A 25,663-nucleotide genomic window follows, 5' to 3' on the forward strand; every position below is an offset into this window, starting at 1 on the left:
GTTAGGAGATGAAATAGAATTTTTTGTGACTCAATTCTATTGTATTATAATTATTCGATATCTCTTGGCGGAAGGCAAAAGGCGAGACGGAAAAGTTATAAACGCATTGCGGTTTACCGCTTCTCTTCGTCCGAGTTGGCACATGATAAGAACGTCATTGTTTGCATTTTGTTGTAAAGACATCAGGAATAAGAAATCGAAGTAGAATCGAAAACCTCATTGCAGATATTATTTGTAAATAAATTGATCATTTTCAATTTAAAGATTTTATACATTTATCAGATAAAAAAAGATAAAACATTAGCCTTTTAATGTTGCATAATAATTAATTTCTTTTCCATATTTTCTTTCTTCTTTCTTTTGAAACAGAAACCTTGCGCCTTTGGATAAACCTGATGTTACGGTCGAGTGAAGTTAACTTCTGCAGTTTATGCCATTATCAAAACTAAAACTCATTTAAATTCAATTCATTTAAATTCAAATCATCGAGCGCAGAGTACATTTACATTAGACGTGTAGGTAAATGTAGAATATTAATTCCCATTCCTATTTTAAATTTTTAATTTACAGCAATCAATTTTACTTTAAAAAAAAACGTGAAAAATTAATTCGTCGGAAACTTTCAAGAATTTAAAAAGATTCCCGATTGTAAATACCAAAATCAAAAATTAAAATTAAACTTTATTTAAAAAATTAAAGTTAAAATTAAAATTAATATAATGATACTTTATTAAAATCTTTAGCGAATAAATAAAATTTCTGCACGAATGAAATTTCTTCAAAACAACGAGATAGCGCGTTATTATTTAAAACATTAAATTTCGGCAGCGAGCAGTCGAAATTTATATAATCCGAGATTTTTCATTCGAATTACAATAATTTTTTTTCTCAAACCTCAACTCGAGTTCGATTTGAGGAGATTCGATCAGGAGACGAAGCGAGAGACTTCGATGTTTTCGGATTGAAGGACGGAAGGAATTTCGACTCTCTCGGGTGAGAAAAAGACGTGGAATCCCTCGAGAGAAAAAAGAAACGTCACGCCCGCACGCGCCGCGGCGATTCGAACGACATCGTGCGTGCGCGCGTGCAGTCCGGTGCGATATCCGCGCGTTGGCGCGCGCAGTGCGGGGTACGGTCGTTTGGTTGGACGTGTTTGGTCCGCGTCCGCGAGTCGTTCGGGAGGTTGCACGTACGGCGCGGTGCGTGCGAGCGTGCATATCGCATCGTGCTTGGACGGAACGGGACGGAACGACGTGAAAACCGCCTGCGCGAGAAGACGACGCGGCGTACTCGGCATACGGCCGTGTCGAATCGACTTGGCCCCGTGCCTCCGTGCGTTCGCGTTCGGTTAGGAGTGCGTTAATGCGCGATCTTCCTTCTCTCCCCCCCCCCCCCCCCGCGCCCGACGTGTGAAATGTCAAGCGTCCCGCGTTACCATGGGCTGAATTTCCTCGCGCCGTAGACTGTCAGATCGCGCGCGCGTAGAGGCGAGGGGACCGCGTGCTCGGGGGAGCGCGACAGACGGCGGGCTCCGGAGTGAAAGTGGAAGAAAGATCGCCTGCGAGCTGTTCTCTCTCTCTCTCTCTCTCTCTCTCTCTCTTTCTCCCTCGACTTTCCCATCCCTGCGCTCGTTTCTCTGCGATTGAAGGGAACAAAGAGTTCTCGCCCGCGACCACGAGGAGACACGTCGTCGTGGGACCCGCGCCGATGTTCGATCGCCAGCGATGGAGCCCGAGGAGCCTCTCATGCAGGGGATACTGCTGCTACCGCCGCAGGGAATGCTGGGCCAGCTCAAGGTTGGTTCTCGCGCGAGGCGAGATAACTCGCGGGATGTGCACCACGTTGACGCGATACGCGATACGCGATATCGCGAACGGCTGATTCTTCCTTCCCCCCCCCCCTTCCCTGTACTTCCTTCTCTTTTACACTCGGCCCGCAACAGGTGTACGTACGCCACATGTCGGCACATCCTTCGACCGGTCGTTTAAAAACTGTAGTGAGGGAATTGTATTTTACACACGACTATTATTTGCATTATCCGCCCTATCTATAACAACAGGAAGACTCCAAGCAAATGAATACATATCTGTTTGTTTCCAGAAAACATGGCATAAAAGATTCTGCCAGCTCTTTAGGACGAGTAATTATGGGATCAAACGCGTCGAGATCTATGACAGTCAGGAAGAGGCGATACTGCAGTCTCACTCGCCACGCATCATCACACTGGATGCCTGTATAAAAATTGCACCCAGTAATCAGTCACATGTGTTTACTGTATGTATCTATTCTGCTCTCAGTTTTCTTGTCTCGAGAAGGATCGTTCATGCATCTGTCTTGTACATAGGTGGTGACTAAATCAGGAATACACTATTTCGGCTGTTACTCAGAAATTGAGATGACTCACTGGATCACGGCGTTTCAGTTAGTCGCGTTCAAAGATAGTGTATCGAACCAAATAGAAGAAAACAACGATTTATATTGCACCAGTGGGGAGGGTGTATTCTCCGTGAAAGTCGTAGAAACTGATGCGTCCAAACGATGTGGATTAGAAACGAGAAACTACACATTAGTAGTTGCTGCCGTGGACATGAAATTGATGGATGGTGATATTGTTTTGTTCACATGGCCATACAGGTATATCAGGAGATATGGATACAGAGATGGGAAGTTCATCTTTGAGGCTGGAAGGAAATGCGAATCTGGCGAGGGCTCCTTTCGCCTGGAGCATGGTAGTCAACAAGAGATCTTCCGGTGCATGTATGCCAAAATGAAGTCTATGAAAAAGTTATTGGATGAAGAAAATAATCCAAACATAGAATGCAACGACACTCAATTCCAAGCGGCCTTGTCTATGGAAGCTGGTTCCAGAGCGGCCTTACCTCCATCTCCAAATAATTCTAGCAATCTGATCGATATAGATTTTTCTACCACGCAAAATTCGCAAAAAGCTCTGAGTTCGTCGACTAGCATGGACTCTACGGTCTCATCGTGCAGGTCGATAAATAAATCCAAGCCCGCGAAACCACCACGAAAATATATCTTCACCAATCTACTAGAGAAGAAAAATGTCGATTCGGATTTCCTAGACTTGCCTACCTGTGGGGAGTACAGAACATTAAGCCAGGGTAACTCGCCAGAATTATCTCACAAGACCATCGCCAGTGTTATGCGCGAGGAAGAAGAGAGACACTCGTACGATCTGGTGGAAATTAGGAATGATGCTTGGAAAACTCATGGTATCGATAGCGTACATCATACGGAGAGAGTGAACTCGAATCTACCTGACAGAGATAAGGAAAACGACAACGATGATTTACAATACGAGATCATGATGCCGGTACGGAGTCACGATGCATTCCAGAACACGTGCAAGAATAAATGCGATATCGCAATTACCGCGCCGTCGGCGATACAGAGCGTCGCCAAGGCAGACGAGTCGGATTACGATAAATTGGAACACTTTGGATCCGCGACGAAACTTAATCAGAAGTCTACGTATAAGTATACGAATTCCTCGCAAAGCGTACATTCCAACATCTCTCACGGGGAAAGTTCTAATCTTATTAATCCAGCATGGTCCAACTACGAAATCGTTGAGGACATGTCTGCTATTAGATTAGCCGATGATAGTCATCTCGGTTATGGGATCATCCGAAAAAAGGCAGATCTTCCTGAAACAGTTAGTAGTACAACGGGTAGTCCACAGCATAAGGTTTTTAATAACAGCGAGTATGCGATTGTATCAAAGCCAAAAAGGGTGTGAAATACCCGAGTGTATTCGAATGTCCTTTTAAAGTACGATGACCATGCCACAAATTCGTCAAATTCTTTACGAAATTCTTATTTTTCTTGTAATTATAAGGATACGAAAAATATGCTAGTCTGTACCGTGTGGTTAGAATAAAAATATTTTTCTTTCTTGTTTTTTTATAAAATTACTGGCACACGTTATAAAACGCGATAAAAATGTCGTTATTTTCGAATTATATCCAGAATTATATATCCATTCGAATTATATATATTTATTTTTATTCGCTTTTTACATTGTCTTTAAGAGACTAGTCTTCTTGATTGCTGTCATAGATATGATATCTAAAGGAGCGTAAACATTGAAAGAATTCCATGGACTCATTTGTGCTTTCTTACGAAAAATATTTTATATTGTTAGTCTTGATTAGAGAAGTTTAAAGTGATTAGTATTTTTATCGAACTTTATTCGACTGATTTATCGACATGTATGTATAGTGCCTTATAGAAAATATATTAATTGATGCCAAAATGATACTAAATCGTGAACGTGCATGCGCATTGAAGTATCTTGATATTTGAGTATTGGTGTACTTAGAAATTTATTATTATATATAATTACAGTCATAATTAGAATCATAATTTTTTATTAATATTATTAGTTCTATTTTCTCAATATGTTATATTCTTTTATTCATTTCTATCAATATACATCAGTTTTAATCTCAGTTTAATGTAATCTTCATCTTTTTCTCATTTTTGTAACTAGAAGAAATAAAGAATAAGTTAAACTGAGATTAAAATTAATTTACATTATTGATATATAAATGGACATTTCTATTCTATAACTATTATTATGATATATGAAAATAGTTCGCGATTATATTATTTTTAAACAATACGAAAACGCGTGCGTTCATCTATGCAGACATAAACTTGATTTGTTCAAATGGTACGAAACTATCAATATGCTATAAATATGTAATACAATTTAATATACAAATGCATTCGTAAAAAGATAACTAGATGAGATAATGTATCATCACAATTGAATAGGTATTTAACATTATATGCTGCCGCAGTTTTATGTACGTGCACAATGGATATTAGTGCTTTCGTCGATAATCAAGTCAACCATTTGCCTTCACATAAATATTAATTCCATGAAAATTGTTTTATTGGATTTAAAAGTTCAAAGTGTTAAAAGTACAAAAAAAAATCTATTTTTGGATCAAATGTTACATATTCAGTATATTACAAATATATCATATATCTATGAGATAGATTCGCGTAGCAGAAATCACTATTATTCATTATGCAAATTAATGATTATGAGTCACATATAATAATAATACATATAAGTATAGATAATTATCTTTTATATTTTTTTATTTGCAGAGTCCCTTTTTACAAAATTGTATATATGTACCATAACAGTTTATAAGAGGCATTTAATGAGAAGCCGTTGTAATAATATGTCCTTTGTGCCAAACAAATGATTTACTATTAATTGAAATATCAATTAATATGTACATATATAAACAATTACTGATAAAATTATTCCATCAATCAATGAATTCTAAGTTGCTCTGTATGATCAAGTGATTGTTTATAGAATTATATATCCCAATCTTGATATTCGTAAAGAATGTTGGAAAAAAATTAAACAGGTACCTCTTACATTCCCAAGGAGGCTACTTAGTGGACTTCTGAAAAACAAACTAAATACTTTAACGCACCTAAATAGAAATTCAAAAAGGGACTCAAAAAGAAGAAGCAGAATTCTGGAATATGTATATTGAAGAAACATATAACGAAAATTAATTAATTTCTAAAACAAGTATCGTTAGATTATATTTTTAGGAAGTATATTTAAAATATATTTAAAAAATTTTATACATGTGTAAAGCACTCTTGCATATATAATTGTTTATATGTACTTCTTTTATGTTGGCGAAATTTATATCTACAGATGAGTTTCGTGTTTCAACCAGCATGAAAATAGCTTTATCTAAACATAAATTAAGATGACTTTTTTTTCAACGCATTCTATGACTTTAAAACGATCTGTACATTTTATGACTACACTTGTCATTCTTATATATTATAAATCGAAACAGATTACACAATAAATTTGTAACAGAACATTTCTTACTTGTCTATACTTATTGTACTTTTGTTTAGGGGATAAACTAAAGCTAGGAAGAATGTCAGATTCCTTTCGATTCCTCAATCATTTTTATTTCATTAGAGCATTCATCATCCGGTTTTTCGCCGACGTTCTGCAAACGCATCTTGAATTCTTCCTTCAAAACAGCCTCGTAATAGCCATCTACGTCATTCATGATCTTTCGCACGGTTTCCCCCTTCAACTCCATGATTTTCTCGATATTCGTCTTTTTATTTATTTCCGAAAACCATCCTAAATTATCGGCAATAAGATGATTGTTCTTGCAGCCGTCACATCTTACTATCACTACTCCCTTGTTATATGCCAACTTCGATATCAGTTTGCTATTTCTCGTTTCGCACTTTTTGCATGTGAACATCAGTTTTAATTTTCCTTCCAACTTGCCTAATTCCCCGCGGTTGTCATCGTGAACGAAACGCTCCTGTCGGAGCGCCCCGATATCGCATGGTGCACATAAAGTTGGAATGCGAGAATGACATGCCATGTGCCGGGTGCACATCACACGTGCACCAAGACGGAGCGCTTGCCGAATGGAAAACATTTCGATTATCTCGTGATATTCAAGTAAAAGCAACGAGGAAACAATAAAATAAACTTTGCACGTGTTCCTGCAACACGTGTCTACGTGTATGAACCGCGTATGAACCTTCAAAGATTGTCAAGATTCCAGGAACGGGATGATTTTGATTAACTTCGTGAGAAACATTGCATCATACACTCTTAACTTTTAAAAATAGCATTTCTGGAAGACATGGCATTGTCACGTCGGCTGAGAGATCAAATCGCTTTTTAGGTTAGATTTCCGTTTTCTTAGAATTGAAAGATATTCCTCCCCTCCTAACTGGAACTCGCTTTCGATCGCTATTATTAGGTACTTCGATCGGTCGTTTAATGCAAGGTTTTTTAAATTTTACAACCTAAGATTTCAAAATACTTCAAAATTTAAAACATCAAGAAGCTGATGCGATTATTGCTCTACGTTACACTTTCTGCACTTAAAACGACACAAATATAAGGCCTGTTCTTTTTGGGTGAACTGGTTGTACTAGTTCACAGTTTATAAACTTTGAAAAGTTTATTTTGCAAATAAAGAGATTAATTTATTTCCACTGATTTGCTCAAAAAAAAAAAAAAAAAAAAAACAGTGCGTTCGCGAAACGATTTCGTTTCGCCTATCGTCCTGGCGGGAAGTTCCACCCGCGTCCCAAAACCTGTTAAAAATGTGCCTGTGGCAGTATATGTAAACAAAATTTGATTTAAATAGTCGTTGCAACGTAAACGATTGTAACTGTCACCGTGTTCGACTCACGCAACATATAATTGGAGCAGACATATCAAACGGATAGCCCTGTATCGCGGGAAAGATATACGAATGGAAAATCACCCCAGACAAAGCACGTTATTTGCAAATAAGCAAGGCGCAAAGTGACGCGCATATTCGTCGCGTCATAACCTATAACGGTCATCAGCGACGCTCTAGCAATCGTGGGGGTGAGCAATTCGGACGGAATATATCCAACAATTTCCATCCGAACGTTCGTTGTTTACATCACGAGAGGTGAGAATTCGCGCGAGCGAGCGGTCGGGCATGAGAGACCGGGAGCACAGCGCTAGAATGCACCGTAGACAGCTAGCATGGAATACGACTCGGAATCCAGCTGCGAGGGTCGTCGTCTGAGAGATTCAAAGAACCCGGGCGAGCCAGCGCCGGCGCATAGAAAATGCGAGCGACACGACAACGACAACGACGCCGCGGAGCCGACCAAGCCGTACAGGCCGTCGGGCCTGGCCAGGAAGAGCCTCTCCGCGCAGGTAATGGAATACTACCGCAAGTACTCTCGCGACGCGAATCTGGATCAGTATTTCTCGCTACCCGTGTCAAATACTCCGCAGGAGGCTATTAAATACTATTACAGCGTGTACGAATTGAGCGCCCAGGTGGGACCAACGTCCCGACCCGAGGACTGCGTCGGCGAGGAGTATGGTCTAAAGTCCTACGTGCCGCGAGAGAGACGTAGGTGGGTAAGACCCCCGTTGATCGGGCAGTCCTCAAACGCGGACGCCTCATCCAGATATGTTCAACCGTTGACAGATCCCCAGACGCCGTCACCCGATCTCAAGCGCGTCACGCCGGAGACGATACACAAGGACAGGAATGAGAGTCAGGAGAAATTCCCGGAGGTGAATGAGAGGAAATTGTCCTCGCCGACTTCCAGCGTGGCGTCCTACAAACCGCTGGAGTGGGACAGCGGCGCGGACGTCGGTTATTTCAATTCGCACGCCCACAACAAGCAGGACGATAAGAAGCTGAGTACCATAGAGCGCATGGCTCTAGCGCGAGGATGCTCCGCTGCTCTACGGTTGGACCCGGAAGGCACCACCGAATCAGGGATGCAATCCGGCAAGAACGCTGCGACACAGCGACACTCATCATCAATGGGTCCCGACGCGAATTCCACGCCACTGATCGGGAACGCGTCGGGGTCGGAAAGCGAGATTGAGATCACGCCTATCATGAAAAATCATCTGCCAGGGATTATCACGGGGGATGACATAAAGTCGCAGGAAAGACGCGTCCCAAACGATACCGTGCAATCGAAGGCTGTGGTGAGGCCTACGAGGCTCGAGATACACGACACTCCGACGTCGTCGACGTCTGCGTTCAAAGTGCCATTGAAATATTCGACAGTGGAAAGGAGAAATAATGTAAATAATCGCAAAGAAACCGCGCGTCCGTCGAGTTCGCCATTAAAAAAAAGCATCTCGATGAATGTGATACCGTCATCGTCTAAGTCCTCATTGAAGAGGAGTCAGAGCGAGGTGAATTTACACGCTAAAGACGGAAAAGCCGTGTTCCCTTTGATCTTCAATTCCACGTCTTCGATCGCCACCGTGGTGAACAAGCCCACCACCTGCGACAAAGTGATACAGACGAGTCCCGATGTGTGCGCTCAAGAATCCGTCGGCGTGCAGGTTTCGGATCTCGAAGAGACCAAATCTCCTGAAAGAGATCCGAGCTCGCAGGCAGCAGCAATACATTCTATCTTGAAAAAATCCAAAGGCACATACAAGGTGAAGAATCCAAGAAAAGGTGATGCCGATGTCGACGCAGGCGCGAGGGAGAGCCAGAGGCATCGGAGTAATTCGGACGTTTCGCAGAATGCGTCAACCTCAGCGACGCCGCAGCCCGACGAGACGGAGAACGTGTCCGGCAGAGCTAATAGTTTTGAATATTTTCCGGGACACACTTATGCGAATGTCCCGAACGGAAGAGACAGCCATGTATCCTCGGACACCGGTAGATCGAACTCGACGTTACCGAACAGCAGCTCCAGCGTCAACGACAAACTCTGGGGTGACTCGGACAGCTTGGTCCGCGATCTGGAGAGGAGTGTCAACATATTGAAGAGTCTTGTCGATGCTAACAAATGTGACAAGCAGGTCAAGAAGAGGCTGATCCAACATGTGATCAAGCGGCTTGTAACTGCAAAGTACACGGATGATAAAATTGAGCATAATCTGGAGGATAATGTACCGTGGAATCCTGACGACGCCAGGAACAAGGTCTACCGAGCCGAGCTGCTTCAAGCTCTGGCGAACAAGCACAGCACTACCGAATCCTCGGACGAATGGAATTTGCAGAAGAAGGACGCGTCCATGCAGAAGTCTCTGGGTACCACCAGCGACATGATAAAGGAGGTCGCATTGGAGAGCAGTAATAGTGATAAGTTCGATCGGCATACGGACAGAACGGAAATGGACGGCAGGAAAGCGCGATTGGGACTGCGAACGGACGACTGTCAGCAGACCAGCAACACGCCGACGGATCCTGACAAAAGCGAGAGCTCCGAATGCTTCGTACCGCAGCGGAATCACAAGAATGCCAAAGTGAACGACATATTTTGTTTTAAGGAGAATTGCAAGCTGCCGCATCGAGAGTCGACCACGACGAACAGCATACCACCGGATCACAATAGGATCTTGCTGGACGCTGTTGTAAACAATAGGAGAACGCCGATCGAATCTAACAATAACACGGATAATAATACCGACTGGAGATTACCGACGACCTCGTCGGAGAGGCAGTTCGAATTAAAGAAATGCAGCATGTCCGAGTCCGGCGATTCCAAGCTCGTTAATTACGCCGAAATGGAGAAGAGGAATCAATTGATTTGGATTACAAACGAGATTAGCCATCTCTGTAACTTAAAAAAGTAATTTTTTTCTTTATCTCTATGTAGAATTCGGCTATTTAAAAAAAAGGCTTGCTTTTCTCCAAACAAAGATATTTAACGCTGTATAATATAAGTTTTTTTTTTATTTGTTAGACTGCTGGAGCAGCCCAGGCGATTGGAAAGACCGAAATCCTCGCCAAGAAAATCTAAATCGGTGAATCTCAAATCGAAACAGACGGTGATACTTAGACGGGAACAACACGCAGACAGCATACACAGGTAATTTGTTCGCAATACACATTTGTATTTGTTATACAATATTCGTGTAATCTAACGCCATTTAATCTCGTACCATCAGGAGTGTGTCGGACCTGCAAGAGGATTCCGTCAACGAGCCGTGGTCGTCTCACTGCAATTTAGCAGCGTGCGAGACTGCGGGTGACATAGTTCAAAGGATCATGAAACGCAACAGTTGCACGCAGACGGCCACGAGTGTAGCCAATGCTTACTCGAAAACCGGTGGAGAAATCGTATCCGCTGGTAAAACGCGAAAATCCGCGACGAAGCACGTCGCCGTCGGTGTTCAAACGCTATCACGGGAAACGTTTTCGACGATCGAATCCGACGTGTATTATGACACGAGATACGCGAGTCTCCAGAGACCGTGTGCACACTATCAGAACGGCGCCAAGGGCAGGGATCAATCATGCCAGACGCACTCCGTTCCGTTGGTGCAGCGCACGTGCGCGCGATGTAGGCAGAGCCCACTCGAGACGGTGGGCTCGAGCGGATCCCGGAAGGATCATCAGGGAGATACATCGGCTCTCTCTCAACAGACGCAGACCAATTACATGAGCGACGACAGCGTGGCGGAGCCCGCCCGGTGTCACGCGACGCAGAGCGGCAGCATCCAGCAGAAACAGAAAGAGGTTAAAAATCAGATCAACGCGTCCAAGTCGAAGTGCAGTTGCACGCGTAGCGCTTGTCTATCTGCTGATAATAAGAGCAGCTCGAGTACCATTAAAGCCAAACAGACCGAGTGTTACAAAGGACCGTCGTTCACGACGTGCCCGCTGTGTTTCAAGCAGAAACCTGCTATAGATGTTAGTAATACCGTCTGCGGTGTATATCAAAAGAATCCCTCCTTCATACACGACAATACTTCGGGAGTCAGTCAGACATGCGCCTGCGAGAATGTCTCCGAATGTGACGATATCCCTTCTAATGACGCGGACAAAAGGAACATCGTTGGCAAATCCCGACAGAACTGCAACGCAGAGAGCCAAGGTCGAGTGCGCGCATTGAATTATGGCGAACAAAGTGACGCGGGAAAGATTTGCGATTGCGCGAATGACTGTGTCGCATGCCATAAATCGGGAATCGCGACGGGAACGCTATGCGAATCTTGTTCTTGTAGTAAAATTGACAATAATGGCTTGCGCCGTTTCGAGACTTACTCCGACAGTTCGCAAGACAGCAACGTGAATCAACAACGTAAAGTACAAAGTAGTTTAAAATGTAATTGTGATGAGGCTTGCTTCTGTAGTAATAATCAAGCGAAAGAAAAGGGAAAAGCGTGTAAGAATTATGCGTCGAAACCAAATTATGTAGACGATATCAGTATTAGTAAAACCGAGAGAAATTCTAAGCATTGCCGTGCATGTGGTGCCATGTATCAGAATACTAGGAAATGCGGTTGCCATCAAACGTATCCCAAAGCTGTCGCATACGAATTATCATTTACGAAAGAAAATACCTCGAAAAATGAAACCTCGAATATCATTCAAATGACACCAAAAGTATCCAAACAACTAAACGCAGTAAAATCCGATGCCTGCCCTTGCGATATCATAAAAAGGAATAACATCGGCAAGAATTCTCATTCGACGAATACATTGCAGGTAAAAATTCGGCAACAAACAAGATATCTAAAATCTCAGATTGTTTGAAATAATTTTTTGCAGTAATAAACGTGTAACATTCTAAATAAAGATTGATTTTTTTAAAGATAAACTCTATATAATGTGATTTTAAAGAGATAATACCGTTATAATTTTTTTTTTAATTAATGATGTTTCTAATTAAACTGATTTACTAGGATTACTTATCTAGAAATAATCCCGAGTTTGTGGGGAATGCGGAGACCCGCCGACAGTATTTATCAGAGATATGCCAATTGCGAGAACTGAGGAAGGAAAAGCGAATACAATTATTGGCGATGGCTAGTATGTCCAACATTATTAAAACCGCACCAATACGGAAGCCAACAGGTGAGATTGCTCGTATAGTTATAAATCTATTAAATTAATAATCTATACATAATGACATTATGTACTATAATTTAAGTAAATCTTTGTAGATTATAGCATTACGTATCAATATACAATTAGTCATTAATATACAGTTTTTCATAAATATTTTATTACAGTTTGTGTGCAGCGAAAAATTAGCGATGAGGAAATGAAAGAGCGATTGCGTAAACGATATCTCCGACTGAATGAAGTGCGATTTAAGCGGCGACAACAGGAACGTCAGGAGGAGGCACGTCGAAATAAGCTCATGGCAAAAATTTTTTGCAAGAGATTACAGCAAAAAGTATTGAGGGGCCAAGTAGATTTATCTCAAAGCGTTAGCGTTATATCCAACTTGTAGTATTGGTATTTACTTGTATAGAGTTTTTTTTCAATTTCGTAAATATCTAAGAGCTTGATCTCATGGATTTTATTGAAATTTTGTTATTATGATTCGTGCAGCAGAATTAAAATTTGCATATTAAAATGTAAAAGTTTGGCAATTTCCTTAAGACAGCATTGTCAAAATTTGTTTCGAAAAACTTTTTTAATGAATATAAAATACCATTATATCAGATTTCCTAAGTAGAAACAAATTCTATATCTTTACTGCAAAATTTCTATTTACTATCAGTTTGACACAAGATATTTTATATCTTTCTAATTTTGTTATATATAATAATAAGTCAAAGATAGAAGAGCGAGCTATAAAAAAATTTTAATTCTGTGTATAATGGATAGAATATAAGAAAATTTTAATAAAATCTAAGAGACAGAGCTTTTATAATGTTATATATATATCTTAATTTTAGGCAAACACCTACTTTTAAATGAAAAAACTCTAAAATATTCTATTTCTTAAAAAGAGATTTATGTTTTATATTTTTTATATTATCTCAGGTAGCGTTAAAATTTATATTACGATAAAAAACTATGAATTTTCTTTAGTGAAATTGCATAATAGACTTCGGATATATGATCTATTTATGATTATCGAATAAGTATTATGAATAGTAGAGAATCAGTTTTATTTTACTTAATGTGCAAGAATTATTCGCGTAACTTTATCTTACATTAAGTTTATCTTTGTGAGCGCAAACGACATGACTAAATAGTACAAAAGGATATCGCGAGTGTTTTTATATGTTTTATATATTTTACAGACACATTATAGGCACAGGAACACGTCTATGATCTACATTTTTTGTTTTTTACAAAACACGGAAATTAAATCGATACTGATATATTTTCGCTGACTTCGTACTTTGATACAAATATACGCGATCTCACGATTCTTGTTTTTGTTGGCATCAGAAACGGAATGATATCTGTATTGATTTTTAATTAAGAAATACTGACTTTACAGGACTGAAAGTATAATAGCAATAATTCATATTTTTATTCGAGGTACATATAGTATAACAAAATTGTTCTCACATAGTGAAACATATCATTGAAACATACCATTGATCATAAAAAAAAAACTAAATGCTTTAGGATAAAGAGCATAATTATACGTAGTACCTGAATCTTGTAGTATACCATTTTTTATTATATATGAAATAAAATATGGTAATACATTCTTGAAATATGTGAAATATATCTCCAAAGGAGAGTGAAAGAGGAAGGATGTGCTTTTAAGATCTAATCTTTCTCCCTCTTTGTTTTTTACGTTCCTCTCCTTTTTGCTCCAAAAATCCCGCTTAAACGCTCGTGCCATTATTCTAAGCATGAAAAGCGCGACTAACCCGGATAAAAGAAACTCCGCTTTCTCGAACCACCATCTCGAAGTTTAAATTTTCAAGAAAATTGAGGAAAAGTCATATATATTTTTTGAAATGATGGAGGCATGTGAAAAGAAGACATATGCGTTCTGACATCTTTTCGCGAGAAAGAGGCCGAGGTGACCAGGTGCCTTTGTCGAGAGATCCGTCCGGTCCGAAATCGTCCATCTGTCGAATAACGCGACAATGACCGCGACCGGATTTACAGAGCGGATTTCGTTCTTCTGTCGTCGATTGGTTCCCGGCGCGCCGTACTGGCGAGCGCATACTTTCTCCCGGGGAATGTACGGCCGTAGCGGTTGTGCGTGGAGCCGCGTCCCGCGAAGGCCGATTCGGCTTTCTAGTCGCGTTTCCGCTCGTTTCCGCCTCGAGAGACGGTGTGATCGACGTAGTCTAGCAAGGGTTCACCGCGATACAACACGCGGTATATCGACGGCTCATCCGACGTCTTCCGTTGATTGTCACCGTGCGTTAATCGCGCGCGAGGCGATCACTTCGGATTACTCACCCGCGGATACGATCCACCTCGGCTGATTATGAGCAATGAGTCACCGCGGTTGCACGTAGCCTCTCGATCGTCTGTCCGTTTCGTCAGCCTTTTCGCGACCTCGTGGACCTAGCTCCTGGTAAAAGTCAGCGACACGCTTCGGAGCACTCGGAGGAAGATGAAGCGATGGCAGGTGTCGTGAGAAAGAGGGGAACGAGTGCCTTCGTGACGTTTCTAGGATGCTTGCTCTTTTTTCACGGTAATTATTCACTATAGGGACAGTTGCATATTGTTGAAAAATGAGAATGAAAAGAATTCGTGAAAAGGAAAGAAAAGCAATAGGATCCCGAAATAAGCTCGATTGAGTTCGAAAGATATCGCTTTATCCGGCGTCGATGTCTCTGATTGTGAATCAATCTCGAACGAGTTTCTGGAAATCTAGAGCCGAGAATTTGAATTATTTAAAAAGAGAAAATCTTAAAACTATTGAAAATTGCTTTGTCTAATAATTAAAGTAAATATACAATATATTATCATTTAATAAATAAAATTACTTAATAATTAAAAAATAATATTATCTCAATCGTGCTGTGAGAATAGATATTCGAAAATAAACATTTCACGCAAAATACAAGTATTTTAATTTATTTATAAACAAATAAATATTTAAATTTGTGAAAAAAAATTCTTTAAAAAAATAGCAAAATAATTTAAATAATTTTCTGCTAAAATAAAATAAAATAATAATAGTAATAATAGTAAAAAAAGTAATAAACATAATAATAATAATCATTGCTTAATAATTATTAAATAATCAGTATTATTCTGTGCTATCGCATCGAATAAATACTTCAAACTGTTTCGGCAGCTTACGCGCAAGAGGATAACGGTGAAAAATACAAGGGAAAATATCTGGGAAAGTTAAATCCGTATCATCATCAAGTTTCCGGCGATGTTTGGGCCGTAAATCAGTACACTTTGCTGCTGACATCCTTTAATTACGATGGTAATGGAGCCGACACATTTTTTTGGGCGGGCGCATCGAACAGACCAGGCCCGCAGGGATTTATCGTTCCCGATGAGTGGGGCAAGTAAGCTATATTTTTTTTTCTATAAATTTTTTTAAAAGTCCTAAGAGAATTTCAGAATAATGGGAAAATCGCGTGCCCATCTTGAATGTCGCTTTTTCAGAACAAACATATTGGATCGATACTTTAACAAGGATTTCACACTGACCTTACCGGACAATAAGAAAATAACGGACATCAAGTGGTTTGCAGTGTACGATTTAGCGAGTCAGGTAATACATTTTAGCAATGTGAATAAATTATTAATATTTTACCCACGATTATTAAATATTTGTATTAAATATGTGTAGCATAGAAAAAAGAATGTTAGTAGTAAGAATTAATTAACACACAAAATTTGTTTAAAACATAAAGTACCGAAATATCTTGGAAATCGCAGACTTACTTTATTTTTGTTTTACAGTCCACGAATGTAAATATTATCGTTTTCATAATATCTTTCATTATGATATTAAATTATACAATCAACTTCCATCAATACAATCAATATGGGAATTGATGGAATTGATGTTTATTTATATAATCATTTAAAATATTTTCTAATCATAGAACACTTTCGGCGATGTTTACATTCCGGAGGAATTCGACCCACCGGCACCTCAAAAGATATCACAGCTATCGCGGAGATCTCATAACGTTTCGTCAGACCCCATTGTGATCCTGGACTCGAAAACCATCAGCATTCCGCAATTCATCTATGACGGACAAGGCGTGGACACGTATTTCTGGATCGGTCTTGGCCCGCAACCATCCAGCAAGGGTCAAAAAGTGCCCGACGAATATGGATAGTAAGATAAAATTACAAAATTCTACCAATGCAGATTAATGCGTTTATAAAAGCCGTACAATGCTTAAAGTTATCTAGGAATACACGTATAAAATAATACGATTCTTTTTTTCAGCATGGATTCTCTTAGAGCATATAACAATCAGGACATTATATTAGAGTTGCCAGGAGATAAGACTGTGTTCAACATAGATTGGTTGAGTGTCTTCGACGTAAAGACCAAATCCAATTATGGTTCTGTCATTATACCCGACGGGCTCAATGTACCACCCTCGTTGATAAAAGTCATCAAGCAAAGCCAATCCCTCCCGAATTGCGTCCAGCTGCACAAACGATATCAAGTCGCTTGGGAGATCTTCGGCCCACAGATAACTATCCAGTTGGCTGGTCAAGTCGGTATGCATTTACATTAACAAGCACAATTTTTTTGTGAAAATCGAGAAATCGAAAAAGACAGTTTCAATTCTACTTTTTTCAGCCGAGGACGAATACATGGCGTTCGGTTTATCTGGTTCAGAAGAGTCCAGCCGAATGGAAGGTGCGGATGTGGCCATCGCGTATATGGATGACACACGAGGATACGCCACAGACTACAATATCACAGCCAAGGCACCGGTGTGTAAAGTTACTTGAGTAGTCTACCAATTGCCATGAATAGTTTGAGTAAAACAAAAAAAATCATATAAAGATCAAGATGACATCAAAATCAATCATATCATCATATCATTCTGACGTCATCTTGATCTTTATGACTTTTTTGTTCTACTTGGGAGAAGAAAGAAAAAAGTACCACATTAATGAATATTTTAATGATTGCGATGACAGTGTGGGAAAGTTCTCGGTCAGTACAAAGGAGTCTGCAGAGACGAACTTCTCGGCGGTTTGGATAGCAACCAGCTCTACACCGCGGTGAGAGAAGATGGCATCAATACCATCACGTACAGACGTACCCTTATTTCGTGTGAGTCAATCGTGTTTTTTTTTTTTTTTTTTTTTTTTACGAATACTCAATTGTACAATGCAAGTCGTAAAAGTTTTACTTTTACACAGCCGATGTCGGGGACAAAGATTTTCCCACGGATAAACCTGTTTACGTAGTTTGGGCTTTGGGCAGGCTCGATAAAACTAACAATGAACCGAGCTTCCACGATGTGTATCCCAGAAGTGATTTGATGCTCGAGTTGAGTCGCAAAGAGCCAGAGAATACCTGCATCGACTTCACAGAGTATAACGACAAGATCTTCCCAAGGTGCGAGGAATGACAAGTTGTTTTAGTCAAATTTAAATTTATATGTTATTGTTTATATCAAATATTATCTTTGTACATCATATGAATTGTTTGGGTCTTTTTTCGTAACTGACTTGATGTTATTTACAGAGAATCTTGGCAGAAAACAGAGATATTCGACAGAAATGTCAGAACTTTCAAAGCGACCATCGGACCTTCCGGAGGAAAACGGGGGTATCAAGGAATTACAGGTAATAAATTTAATTAATTTCAACTATCGTTTATCGTTTTCTGTAGCGTGTAAATCGCGAATTCTACAAAACGTGTATTCATAGGTAAACCATCGCCGGGTCTCGCCTGGTACATCGAAGGTGCGTTGATACCCGAGTTATATCTACGTCGAGGTTTGACGTATAGCTTTCGCGTCCATGGGGGAAACAATCCGCACAGTGCGGATCTGTATCATCCATTGATAATAACCGACGAACCTCATGGCGGATATGACACGCTCAGCGATCTTGCGCAAAGCAAGGTCAGGGTTTTAGCTGGCGTTGAACTGACTAGAAGAGGTCGGCCACGACCAACTGCAGGTTTATAAATTTTTCTCATACGAATTACGTTTATGTAAATTTAGTCCGCAAAGTTTTTTTACTGGATTTTTTATTTTTTCAGTTGGGCCGCTTTGCTTAAGCAAATATAAGAATCGAGATAGAAGACTGGACGATAATTTCCCATCATTTCAAAAATTCAATCGGACCCTCGTTCAAGTCTGCGAGCCAGGTAAAGCCTTCACTTCTTTTAATCTTAAATCCAATCCTTCAAAAGAACTTTGGTTAAAATTTAGTAACACTTATGTCCTCGAAAACATGAAGACAAATGATGTTTTATCTTTGTCTACAGGAGAAGGCGGTACCTTGGTAATAACTCCAAATTCATCATGGCCCGATCTGGTTTATTATCATTCCTTCACACACGCAAACATGGGATGGAAGATTCACGTGGTTGATTCTTACACGAGGAATGGTGCGATCATGCATAAGTTATCGTTTTTTGTCGCAATCGTGATTGTACTTCTCAATCTCTTACAAAGTAAAAAACATAAATCGTAGAAAAATGTTCATATAAGATTTTTCAACTCACATAAGGATGTGGTTAAATCATTTTTGATAAATTATCGAGCCTTACATTTTAACAATGTACGTATATCCATGACACAACATAAAAACGCTACATTGCTGTGCACTGATTTTATTGAAGAATTAAGAAATTAATACAATAGTTCCTACAATTAGCTCTGCATTCCTTACAAATTTGAATGATTTTTATATTAGACGGATTATAATCAATTTTATTTATGTTTCTCTTTCTTCGATATAAAGAATATTTTTCATATTTAAAGAGATGGATAAAATAATCAAAGGATGTTATATAAACGTCCTTAAGTTGTTGCAATAACTTTTTATTTCGTGTATCGTTAATTAGACTAATTGTGAGCACATAAAAAACAACATACATTAGATGTGCAACGCGTCATGTTCGTTATTGAACAATGAGATCGACACAAGTATTATTTCTAATATTTATGCTTAATATTTATGTGCCAATTGTAATAATCCAAATATCTTTTTGAAAATTGTTAAGTTTTGCAGATGCAAATCGCATTAGGATATACAAAAACATCGTTTACTTCAACTATCATGTGTGTATTTATATAACGCAGCACATCCTCTCAATTTTGCATTAACATTCTCGCTCGCATTTTATAATTATGTAACACAATAAATCGTAATTTTTATTCTTTTTTTTTATATTTGTGATAGCCTCACACATATGTGTGTTGTTAGTGCAATAAAAATTTTTGGATTCTTATACAAAATGTATTGATAAATCTCGCTATTTATTTTCATTGACATTTTATGTGGCAATCTGTCATATCTTTCTGAAATGAAGTGCTGAAATATACAAAAAGTAAGTTTACTTTTATTACTTACTACATAATAACTTACAATAAATCAACTGATTAAGTAAGGATTGTAAATACTGTGTTATATTGTTTTTGCTATTTAACAATGTTCATTGTGTTATTAGTTTTTATAATTGTGTATTTAGTTTAACATTGCATGCATCAATATTTTGCAATTATTAATTTTTCAGCGCTTTAAACATATTTAATTTTTATTACATATAATAATAAACAAATTCAAACTATAAAGCATGCTTAAGAGATAAATTATTCATATGAGAAAATAAATTAGTATAAGATCGGTAAAACTCGAATATTGACAAGTAAATAGTATCCGATAATACAATGCAATTAAAAAATTTAATAAAAAATACGCCAAATAATAACTTTTTTAATCAAATATAATTGGGATTTAATTTTGATGATGTATTTTTTGTTATGAGAATCAATATAAAAATCCTTGAATAGTTATATACGTTTGAGTTTTTAAACACAAAATTTAAATTGCTTCGATAAAAGGAAAAAAAGAGATTGACCAGAAAAATTCAGGACTTATACTGGATATCACAAAATATAGCAATGCTTTTTTTCAATATCCAAATCGAAAAAGAACATTTAACAACATTAATATAAAATATAGAATACAAAGGCACACTCTATTACACTACACCAATGGCTAAAGGAAACCATTGGATGACATTCCAATCTGTAAAAATCACTGGAATAATCTCATTAGACAAATATGTATTCTATAAAAAAGCACCACAGTTCATTTTTGCAATTTTTTTAAATATAGTTCTTTCTAAAAGAGATCATCAATAGATGATTAATCAATAATCAATAGATTAAAATTATTGTAGAAGACGTTCTTATTTCCATTCAGTTGTTATATTCGCAATATTATAGAAGATTGGATTTAAAGTATTCGATATATCTTGACAATTCATTGATATCAATACCTATCTTTGTTACTTTATTTAGACGGTATATTACGCATAATATTTTTTGAATATAGATTTTTCTTAAGCAATATCTTTCAATATGTACAAATGATGTCTAATAGTGCAAGAGCTCTAATAGTAATACTTAAGTAGATTATACGAGTCGCTGTACAGAAATATTAAAAATGATATTTTACATATTGCACAATATCTAATCAGAAAAAAATTAATTTTTATAGACGCATTCTCTCTTCATTCAGTCTTTTCATTTTAATATTTTATAAACTGCGTGCGATTGTATTTACAATTTGGATTGTACCTAACAGAAGTTAGGATTCTAAAAATAGTACTTTCTTTATAATTAAAATTTTGACATTAATGTTATATTTTGTAATGTGACATTTTATCTATAATTTATTTATAATTAACGTTAATTAATTTTAAATTAATGTGCATCACATTATCACTATTACATGTAAATCCTTTAATATTGTCATACATTTGAAATAACAAAATATATTGCAAGTATGTTTTTAATAGACATCCAATAATTATTTGAAAATATTATCATTATCATCATATATATATCATTCTCTATGAAGTTCCAAAAAATAATGTAACGTAACAGGCAGATCAGTACTACGAATTCCATGTTTGCAAATAGCCTGTGCGGCCTGACATTGAAGGCTAGTATAATTAAGAAGATTCACATTATTTAACGGGTTAGAGGATATAAGTCGCGCTGGTGTATCTCCCGCTCTATTTGGTGTATCTAAATGTGCGCCATAATCCAATAACAATTTTATGAGCTGTTGTAAACAGAAATTTTTAATATAAATCATATGATTGAATGTATATAAAATTTTGAAGAAAAGTACTTACAGGATTGTGGAAATTATATGCGTTACTTGCTATATGTAAAGGCGTTGACCGTAATGTATTTCTGGCATCGACATATGCCCCACAATCCAAAAGTAATTTAACAACATCCAAACGTGGAAAGATTGTCTAAAAATATACAATACATATATATACATATATATATTATGTATGTATTCTTTCCACAAGTAGAATTGTTTATGACCGAGATTCTCCATAAAAGAAACGTCCAAGGATGGTAATTAACAAAAGATAGAAATTCATACTTACATGCATATCGTCGGCAGAAGTGAAATAACTAGAATTAATCGTATTTAAACTAGAAACGCAAAGATGGAGAAGCGTATCCTCTGTATAAACAGATCTTGGATTTTGTTTCACTAAATTACGAACTAATTGGTGCATCAGAGTTTTTTCCACTTCAGAGCTCGCAGTTTCTACTAACAGGTAAATAAGATGTGTTACGCACTTCAGAATACGTTCGTAACTGTCTCTTTGTCTCTTATGCACAGGACGTTTCTACAATATTGATATTTATATAATTAATATATGGCCAATATTAATACACTATTAATTAGCTGTAGATAATTGATATATGACTCATATATACCTCTAACAATTCTCTAGCTTCCGTCAATTGGTTGGAAAGCAATTTGAATATCGCCACCACATCACAAAATCGCGGTTCCTGTTTTTCTCGATTACTAGCATTCATCTCTAATGTTTTCTCATTCAGATCTACCATAAGCCGTACAAGAGCTTGTGCAGTAAAACAAGTATCCGCATACAAGATCTACGAAAAGTATCAAATGTTTTTATATAAAATGGAGGAATTATATATGTACAATTATATGTTTTACATACCGAATCTTTTTCTACCCTAATTTCTAATGCGCGACGCCACAGATCTATACACTGCTGATATCTAAAATGTAAAGACATAAAATATTTGATACAAAATAGTAAAAAACCAAGAATATTTACCTTAACGCATCTGCATATGATGCCCCTCTAAACATCAGCCGAAAGAGAGTATCCTTATGATGCGGACCTAATATCCTTTCACATATCAGCAGACTTTGTATTCTTACTGCATCTAAATCAAGCATGATAGCGTTCAATTCATCCAAATTCGAAAACTCCGTGGCATTTCTATAAGCTTCGTGTTTCGCTAACGCAGGTCTCTTTGGCAAAGGCACTCCGTCAGTCGTGGCCATTCGGAGGGACATCGCTCTCCTCCAATAATGCATCGCCATATGCATGTCGTTGTGATCGTCGAAAAATGTAGATCCCATCAACTCGTTTGCATCTGCCAATCTTTCCGTATCGTATGACACATTTTCCACTAAATGACAATTTGTGAGTCAACCAATGCAGGAGCATAAATCTTTTATACATAACTATATTCCAACATTACATTAAATCCTCTCACCTAAATAATCAAATATCTGAATAGCTCCTTTAAGGCAGGCAGTTTGGAGAGCATCATCGTTATAACGAGATTTAAGAAGAGGATCCGCATTATGCTCCAAAAGAAGTTTAGTAGTTTGAAGTCTATGCTCCTGGATAGCATAATGCAAGGCAGTTTTGTTTTGAATATCAGTAGCATTCACATCCGCGCCGTGTTCCAAAAGGAAAGTACATAATTCCACGCTTTGTACAGAATTTATCAAACATGTTCCACCATTATAATTTGCTTTTAATATATCGGCGCCATTTGCCACTAAGTAAGAGACAATATCTGAAATGTACATATTTCTATTGAAAATTATTGTATTCATCCAGATAATACGCGTATACATCGTATAAACACAAATAAAACAATCGCGTAACTACTATTATTTATATTTATATTTAATGTTACAGAAAAAACAAAATTTAATAATAAACAAATATGTCTTTCATGCTGACATCAATAATTATCAAATTTTTTATCTATAAAAGCAAAATACATTTAATTATAACACATGCACTTGATCCCTTTAATAAGAATTTCAGAGAGTAATTAGCAAAGATTGCAGCACTTGTAAGGCGTCTAAAAGTAGATCTGATCTAGACCTACATATGACCTACGGCCATATATTCGTCCTAATTTAATTTAATCATAAATATGTATTTTTTTTTTAATATCTATTTAATACTTTGAGCGCAAAAAATTATGACTGTATTGTTACTTTAATTGAAGAGACAAATATATACTTAAAATAAAATACTGAAAATAAAATAAAGTTATTATATGCCAATTATTTTAGTTTCTCTTCTATAATATATCATTCTTTCTCTTTTCAATGATCTGATTATTTAAAGAAATATGGTCTCTATAATTACACAGACATGTCTTCATCCATTTTACAAAAGACATACTTTTCAAGAAATATGTTATCCTTATCCACTTATTTTCTCTTTTAATTGTATTCTAAATTAATTATGTATAATTCATTACCCATATGTGTCATGAAACACGCAGATCTAACAGGAGTGGATCCAGAATCAGAGACTGCATTGACGTCAGCTCCGTGGGATATAAGGCATTTTATGACCTCCAAATTTCCCGATACTGCAGCGCACCACAATGGTGTAACGCAGTGAACCGACCTATCGTCCGGTACTTCATACTTTCCCCTCTGTTCGATGTCTGCATCACATTTCTTTATGAGATACTCGACAATCTCCACATGACCCCTTTTGCAGGCGATAAATAATGGTGCACAACCATCTTTCATACGAGACACAATGTCTTTTCGTACTTCCCTCTTGTACTTTTCCAGACGAGTCCTCAAAGTGTAAGTGAGTTGCGCTCCCGGCGCCACGTATTTACATTCATGAATGAGATCGAGAAATAACTGATCCATGGAAAAGTTCCAGCGGTGGCTGTTGCCAATCCACATTGCCCACTTTCCAAAACGGTTTAAACGCAGCGTTGCTCCTTCCGATTCATAAACCTATAAAGAATTTTGCCTTTGGATGGAACACACTCCAAAGTAAGGTCAAACCAATTACAGACAAACTGATACAAAGAAGCTATTATTTATACTTGTCGAAACGAGATTGGACATCACAGCTCTAATTTACAACACTAAATTCTTTTTTTTTTAATTGTATGTACATTGCAAAAAACATGACATTTCGACGTATTCTCTACCAACCAGATGGAATGAAAAAATTAAGAGATAGGAACAAGATTCGAGAAAATACGTAAATGAATAAAAATTACGTTCGATTCCTTATTCCATGATATTCGAGATGGTTTATATGAAAAGAGTGATGGTATGTTTTCTGGATCTTTTTCTCTGTATTTCTTTCTCTCTGATTTTTTTATAAAAATTCAAGGTAAGGGATTGCGAATACATACACACATACAGACATGACTCGTAAATGTACACGTCGATGAGACGTCAGTACAAACGGAGTTCGCATGTGCGCGTAGGAGCGAGCGAAACATAACCTCTAAAGTTGAGCGATGCAATGAAGATGCACGATCGTCGCGTTTGATGGTCGCGCGAATCATCAGGATGAATTTTGTAACAAATGGCGAGGACTTACCCGTGACATGAACGATCATTCGCAGGTGAACAGATACATTCCAACGTACTCGGGCCGAATGTATCGGCGATCTCAACAGAGCACTCGTAAATCACAGCCTGCAATCAATAAACCACGTGACCGCTCGGGGAAGGAGAGTCACGTGACCCCGCGTTCGACTCGATTTCTCGAGCTTCTCTTCGCGCATCTCGCATCTTGAATTTAAAATGATTCGAAATAAATTTTGCGAAGATTCTTGTATTTGTCTTTTATTTCGCTCGAAGTTTTTTCTTCTTTGGAAACCGCAATAAAAATTTAATTATTGCGAGTATGTAATAAGATTTACGTTGAAGCTATATATATTTGTTCACTTTTCAATCGTTGCACTTAGGCTTTTCTTTTATTTTCTTTTCTTGCCATTTTTCGCTAATTATAGATCTTGACAATTATCCTTAAATAAATATTTTTTATTGCGAAATTTCCATAAAAAATTTTTCTCGATCTTTCGGCTGTATTTTGTCTGAAGCTACTTCTTCTTCTATTTCTTCTTCTTATTAGAACGATTTAATATTGATTCAAG

The 25,663-nt window shown here is 37.7% G+C and overlaps 5 protein-coding genes across 7 annotated transcripts; 3 read left to right on the top strand and 2 right to left on the bottom strand.

The window, feature by feature from the left end:
- The first annotated feature begins 1,080 nt into the window (after positions 1–1,080).
- Positions 1,081–5,894, top strand: Dok (docking protein homolog). Its single transcript, XM_011647944.3, has 3 exons — positions 1,081–1,796; positions 2,101–2,274; positions 2,345–5,894. Exons 1-3 carry the CDS (start codon positions 1,725–1,727, stop codon positions 3,761–3,763), a joined length of 1,665 nt encoding a protein of 554 aa, XP_011646246.2. The 5' UTR covers positions 1,081–1,724; the 3' UTR covers positions 3,764–5,894.
- LOC105432931 (DNL-type zinc finger protein) lies at positions 5,119–7,077 on the bottom strand. The gene is made up of 2 exons (XM_089082688.1): positions 5,903–7,077; positions 5,119–5,758 (listed from the first exon to the last, which is right to left on the bottom strand). Exon 1 carries the CDS (start codon positions 6,477–6,479, stop codon positions 5,958–5,960), a length of 522 nt encoding a protein of 173 aa, XP_088938814.1. The 5' UTR covers positions 6,480–7,077; the 3' UTR covers positions 5,119–5,758; positions 5,903–5,957.
- An 87-nt stretch (positions 7,078–7,164) lies between these two features.
- LOC105432929 (uncharacterized) lies at positions 7,165–14,031 on the top strand. 3 transcript variants are annotated; one of them, XM_011647943.3, is made up of 6 exons: positions 7,165–7,750; positions 8,031–10,152; positions 10,267–10,392; positions 10,472–12,014; positions 12,212–12,383; positions 12,542–14,031. In XM_011647943.3, exons 1-6 carry the CDS (start codon positions 7,660–7,662, stop codon positions 12,763–12,765), a joined length of 4,278 nt encoding a protein of 1,425 aa, XP_011646245.2. In that variant the 5' UTR covers positions 7,165–7,659; the 3' UTR covers positions 12,766–14,031. The 3 variants fall into 3 exon arrangements, with proteins under 3 accessions (XP_011646245.2, XP_011646244.2, XP_088938776.1); XM_089082650.1 differs by lacking the exon at positions 7,165–7,750 and adding an exon at positions 7,815–7,956; XM_011647942.3 differs by having other exon boundaries at positions 7,165–10,152.
- Positions 14,032–14,443: 412 nt separating this feature from the next.
- On the top strand, positions 14,444–19,654 carry LOC105432928 (protein Skeletor knk). The gene is made up of 12 exons (XM_011647940.3): positions 14,444–14,934; positions 15,544–15,766; positions 15,867–15,975; positions 16,313–16,551; positions 16,666–16,946; positions 17,029–17,165; positions 17,376–17,511; positions 17,601–17,799; positions 17,929–18,029; positions 18,114–18,368; positions 18,451–18,558; positions 18,679–19,654. Exons 1-12 carry the CDS (start codon positions 14,862–14,864, stop codon positions 18,885–18,887), a joined length of 2,070 nt encoding a protein of 689 aa, XP_011646242.2. The 5' UTR covers positions 14,444–14,861; the 3' UTR covers positions 18,888–19,654.
- On the bottom strand, positions 19,011–25,249 carry LOC105432927 (protein fem-1 homolog A-like). Its single transcript, XM_011647939.3, has 9 exons — positions 25,105–25,249; positions 24,005–24,503; positions 22,994–23,302; positions 22,546–22,906; positions 22,426–22,486; positions 22,172–22,354; positions 21,832–22,080; positions 21,565–21,690; positions 19,011–21,491 (listed from the first exon to the last, which is right to left on the bottom strand). The coding sequence occupies exons 1-9, from the start codon at positions 25,111–25,113 to the stop codon at positions 21,270–21,272; spliced, it is 2,019 nt and encodes a 672-aa protein (XP_011646241.1). The 5' UTR covers positions 25,114–25,249; the 3' UTR covers positions 19,011–21,269.
- Between the last annotated feature and the right edge of the window lie 414 nt (positions 25,250–25,663).

The sequence above is a fragment of the Pogonomyrmex barbatus genome, unplaced genomic scaffold, assembly GCF_055798465.1.
Source record: "Pogonomyrmex barbatus isolate J1 unplaced genomic scaffold, ASM5579846v1 scaffold6, whole genome shotgun sequence".
Taxonomy (NCBI): Eukaryota; Metazoa; Arthropoda; class Insecta; order Hymenoptera; family Formicidae; genus Pogonomyrmex; species Pogonomyrmex barbatus.

Coding starts and splice junctions, on each gene's coding strand:
- Dok (XM_011647944.3), top strand. CDS start 1,725: ATGGAGCCCGAGGAGCCTCTCATGCAGGGGATACTGCTGCTACCGCCG. Junction 1,797..2,100: donor GAATGCTGGGCCAGCTCAAG/GTTGGTTCTCGC, acceptor GTTTGTTTCCAG/AAAACATGGCATAAAAGATT. Junction 2,275..2,344: donor ATCAGTCACATGTGTTTACT/GTATGTATCTAT, acceptor TCTTGTACATAG/GTGGTGACTAAATCAGGAAT.
- LOC105432931 (XM_089082688.1), bottom strand. CDS start 6,479: ATGTTTTCCATTCGGCAAGCGCTCCGTCTTGGTGCACGTGTGATGTGC.
- LOC105432929 (XM_011647942.3), top strand. CDS start 7,574: ATGGAATACGACTCGGAATCCAGCTGCGAGGGTCGTCGTCTGAGAGAT. Junction 10,393..10,471: donor CACGCAGACAGCATACACAG/GTAATTTGTTCG, acceptor TCGTACCATCAG/GAGTGTGTCGGACCTGCAAG. Junction 12,384..12,541: donor ACCAATACGGAAGCCAACAG/GTGAGATTGCTC, acceptor ATTTTATTACAG/TTTGTGTGCAGCGAAAAATT.
- LOC105432928 (XM_011647940.3), top strand. CDS start 14,862: ATGGCAGGTGTCGTGAGAAAGAGGGGAACGAGTGCCTTCGTGACGTTT. Junction 14,935..15,543: donor ATGCTTGCTCTTTTTTCACG/GTAATTATTCAC, acceptor CTGTTTCGGCAG/CTTACGCGCAAGAGGATAAC. Junction 18,030..18,113: donor GGGGTATCAAGGAATTACAG/GTAATAAATTTA, acceptor GTGTATTCATAG/GTAAACCATCGCCGGGTCTC.
- LOC105432927 (XM_011647939.3), bottom strand. Junction 22,907..22,993: donor TCAGATATTTGATTATTTAG/GTGAGAGGATTT, acceptor ATTGTCATTTAG/TGGAAAATGTGTCATACGAT. Junction 22,081..22,171: donor AAGCTAGAGAATTGTTAGAG/GTATATATGAGT, acceptor TCAATATTGTAG/AAACGTCCTGTGCATAAGAG.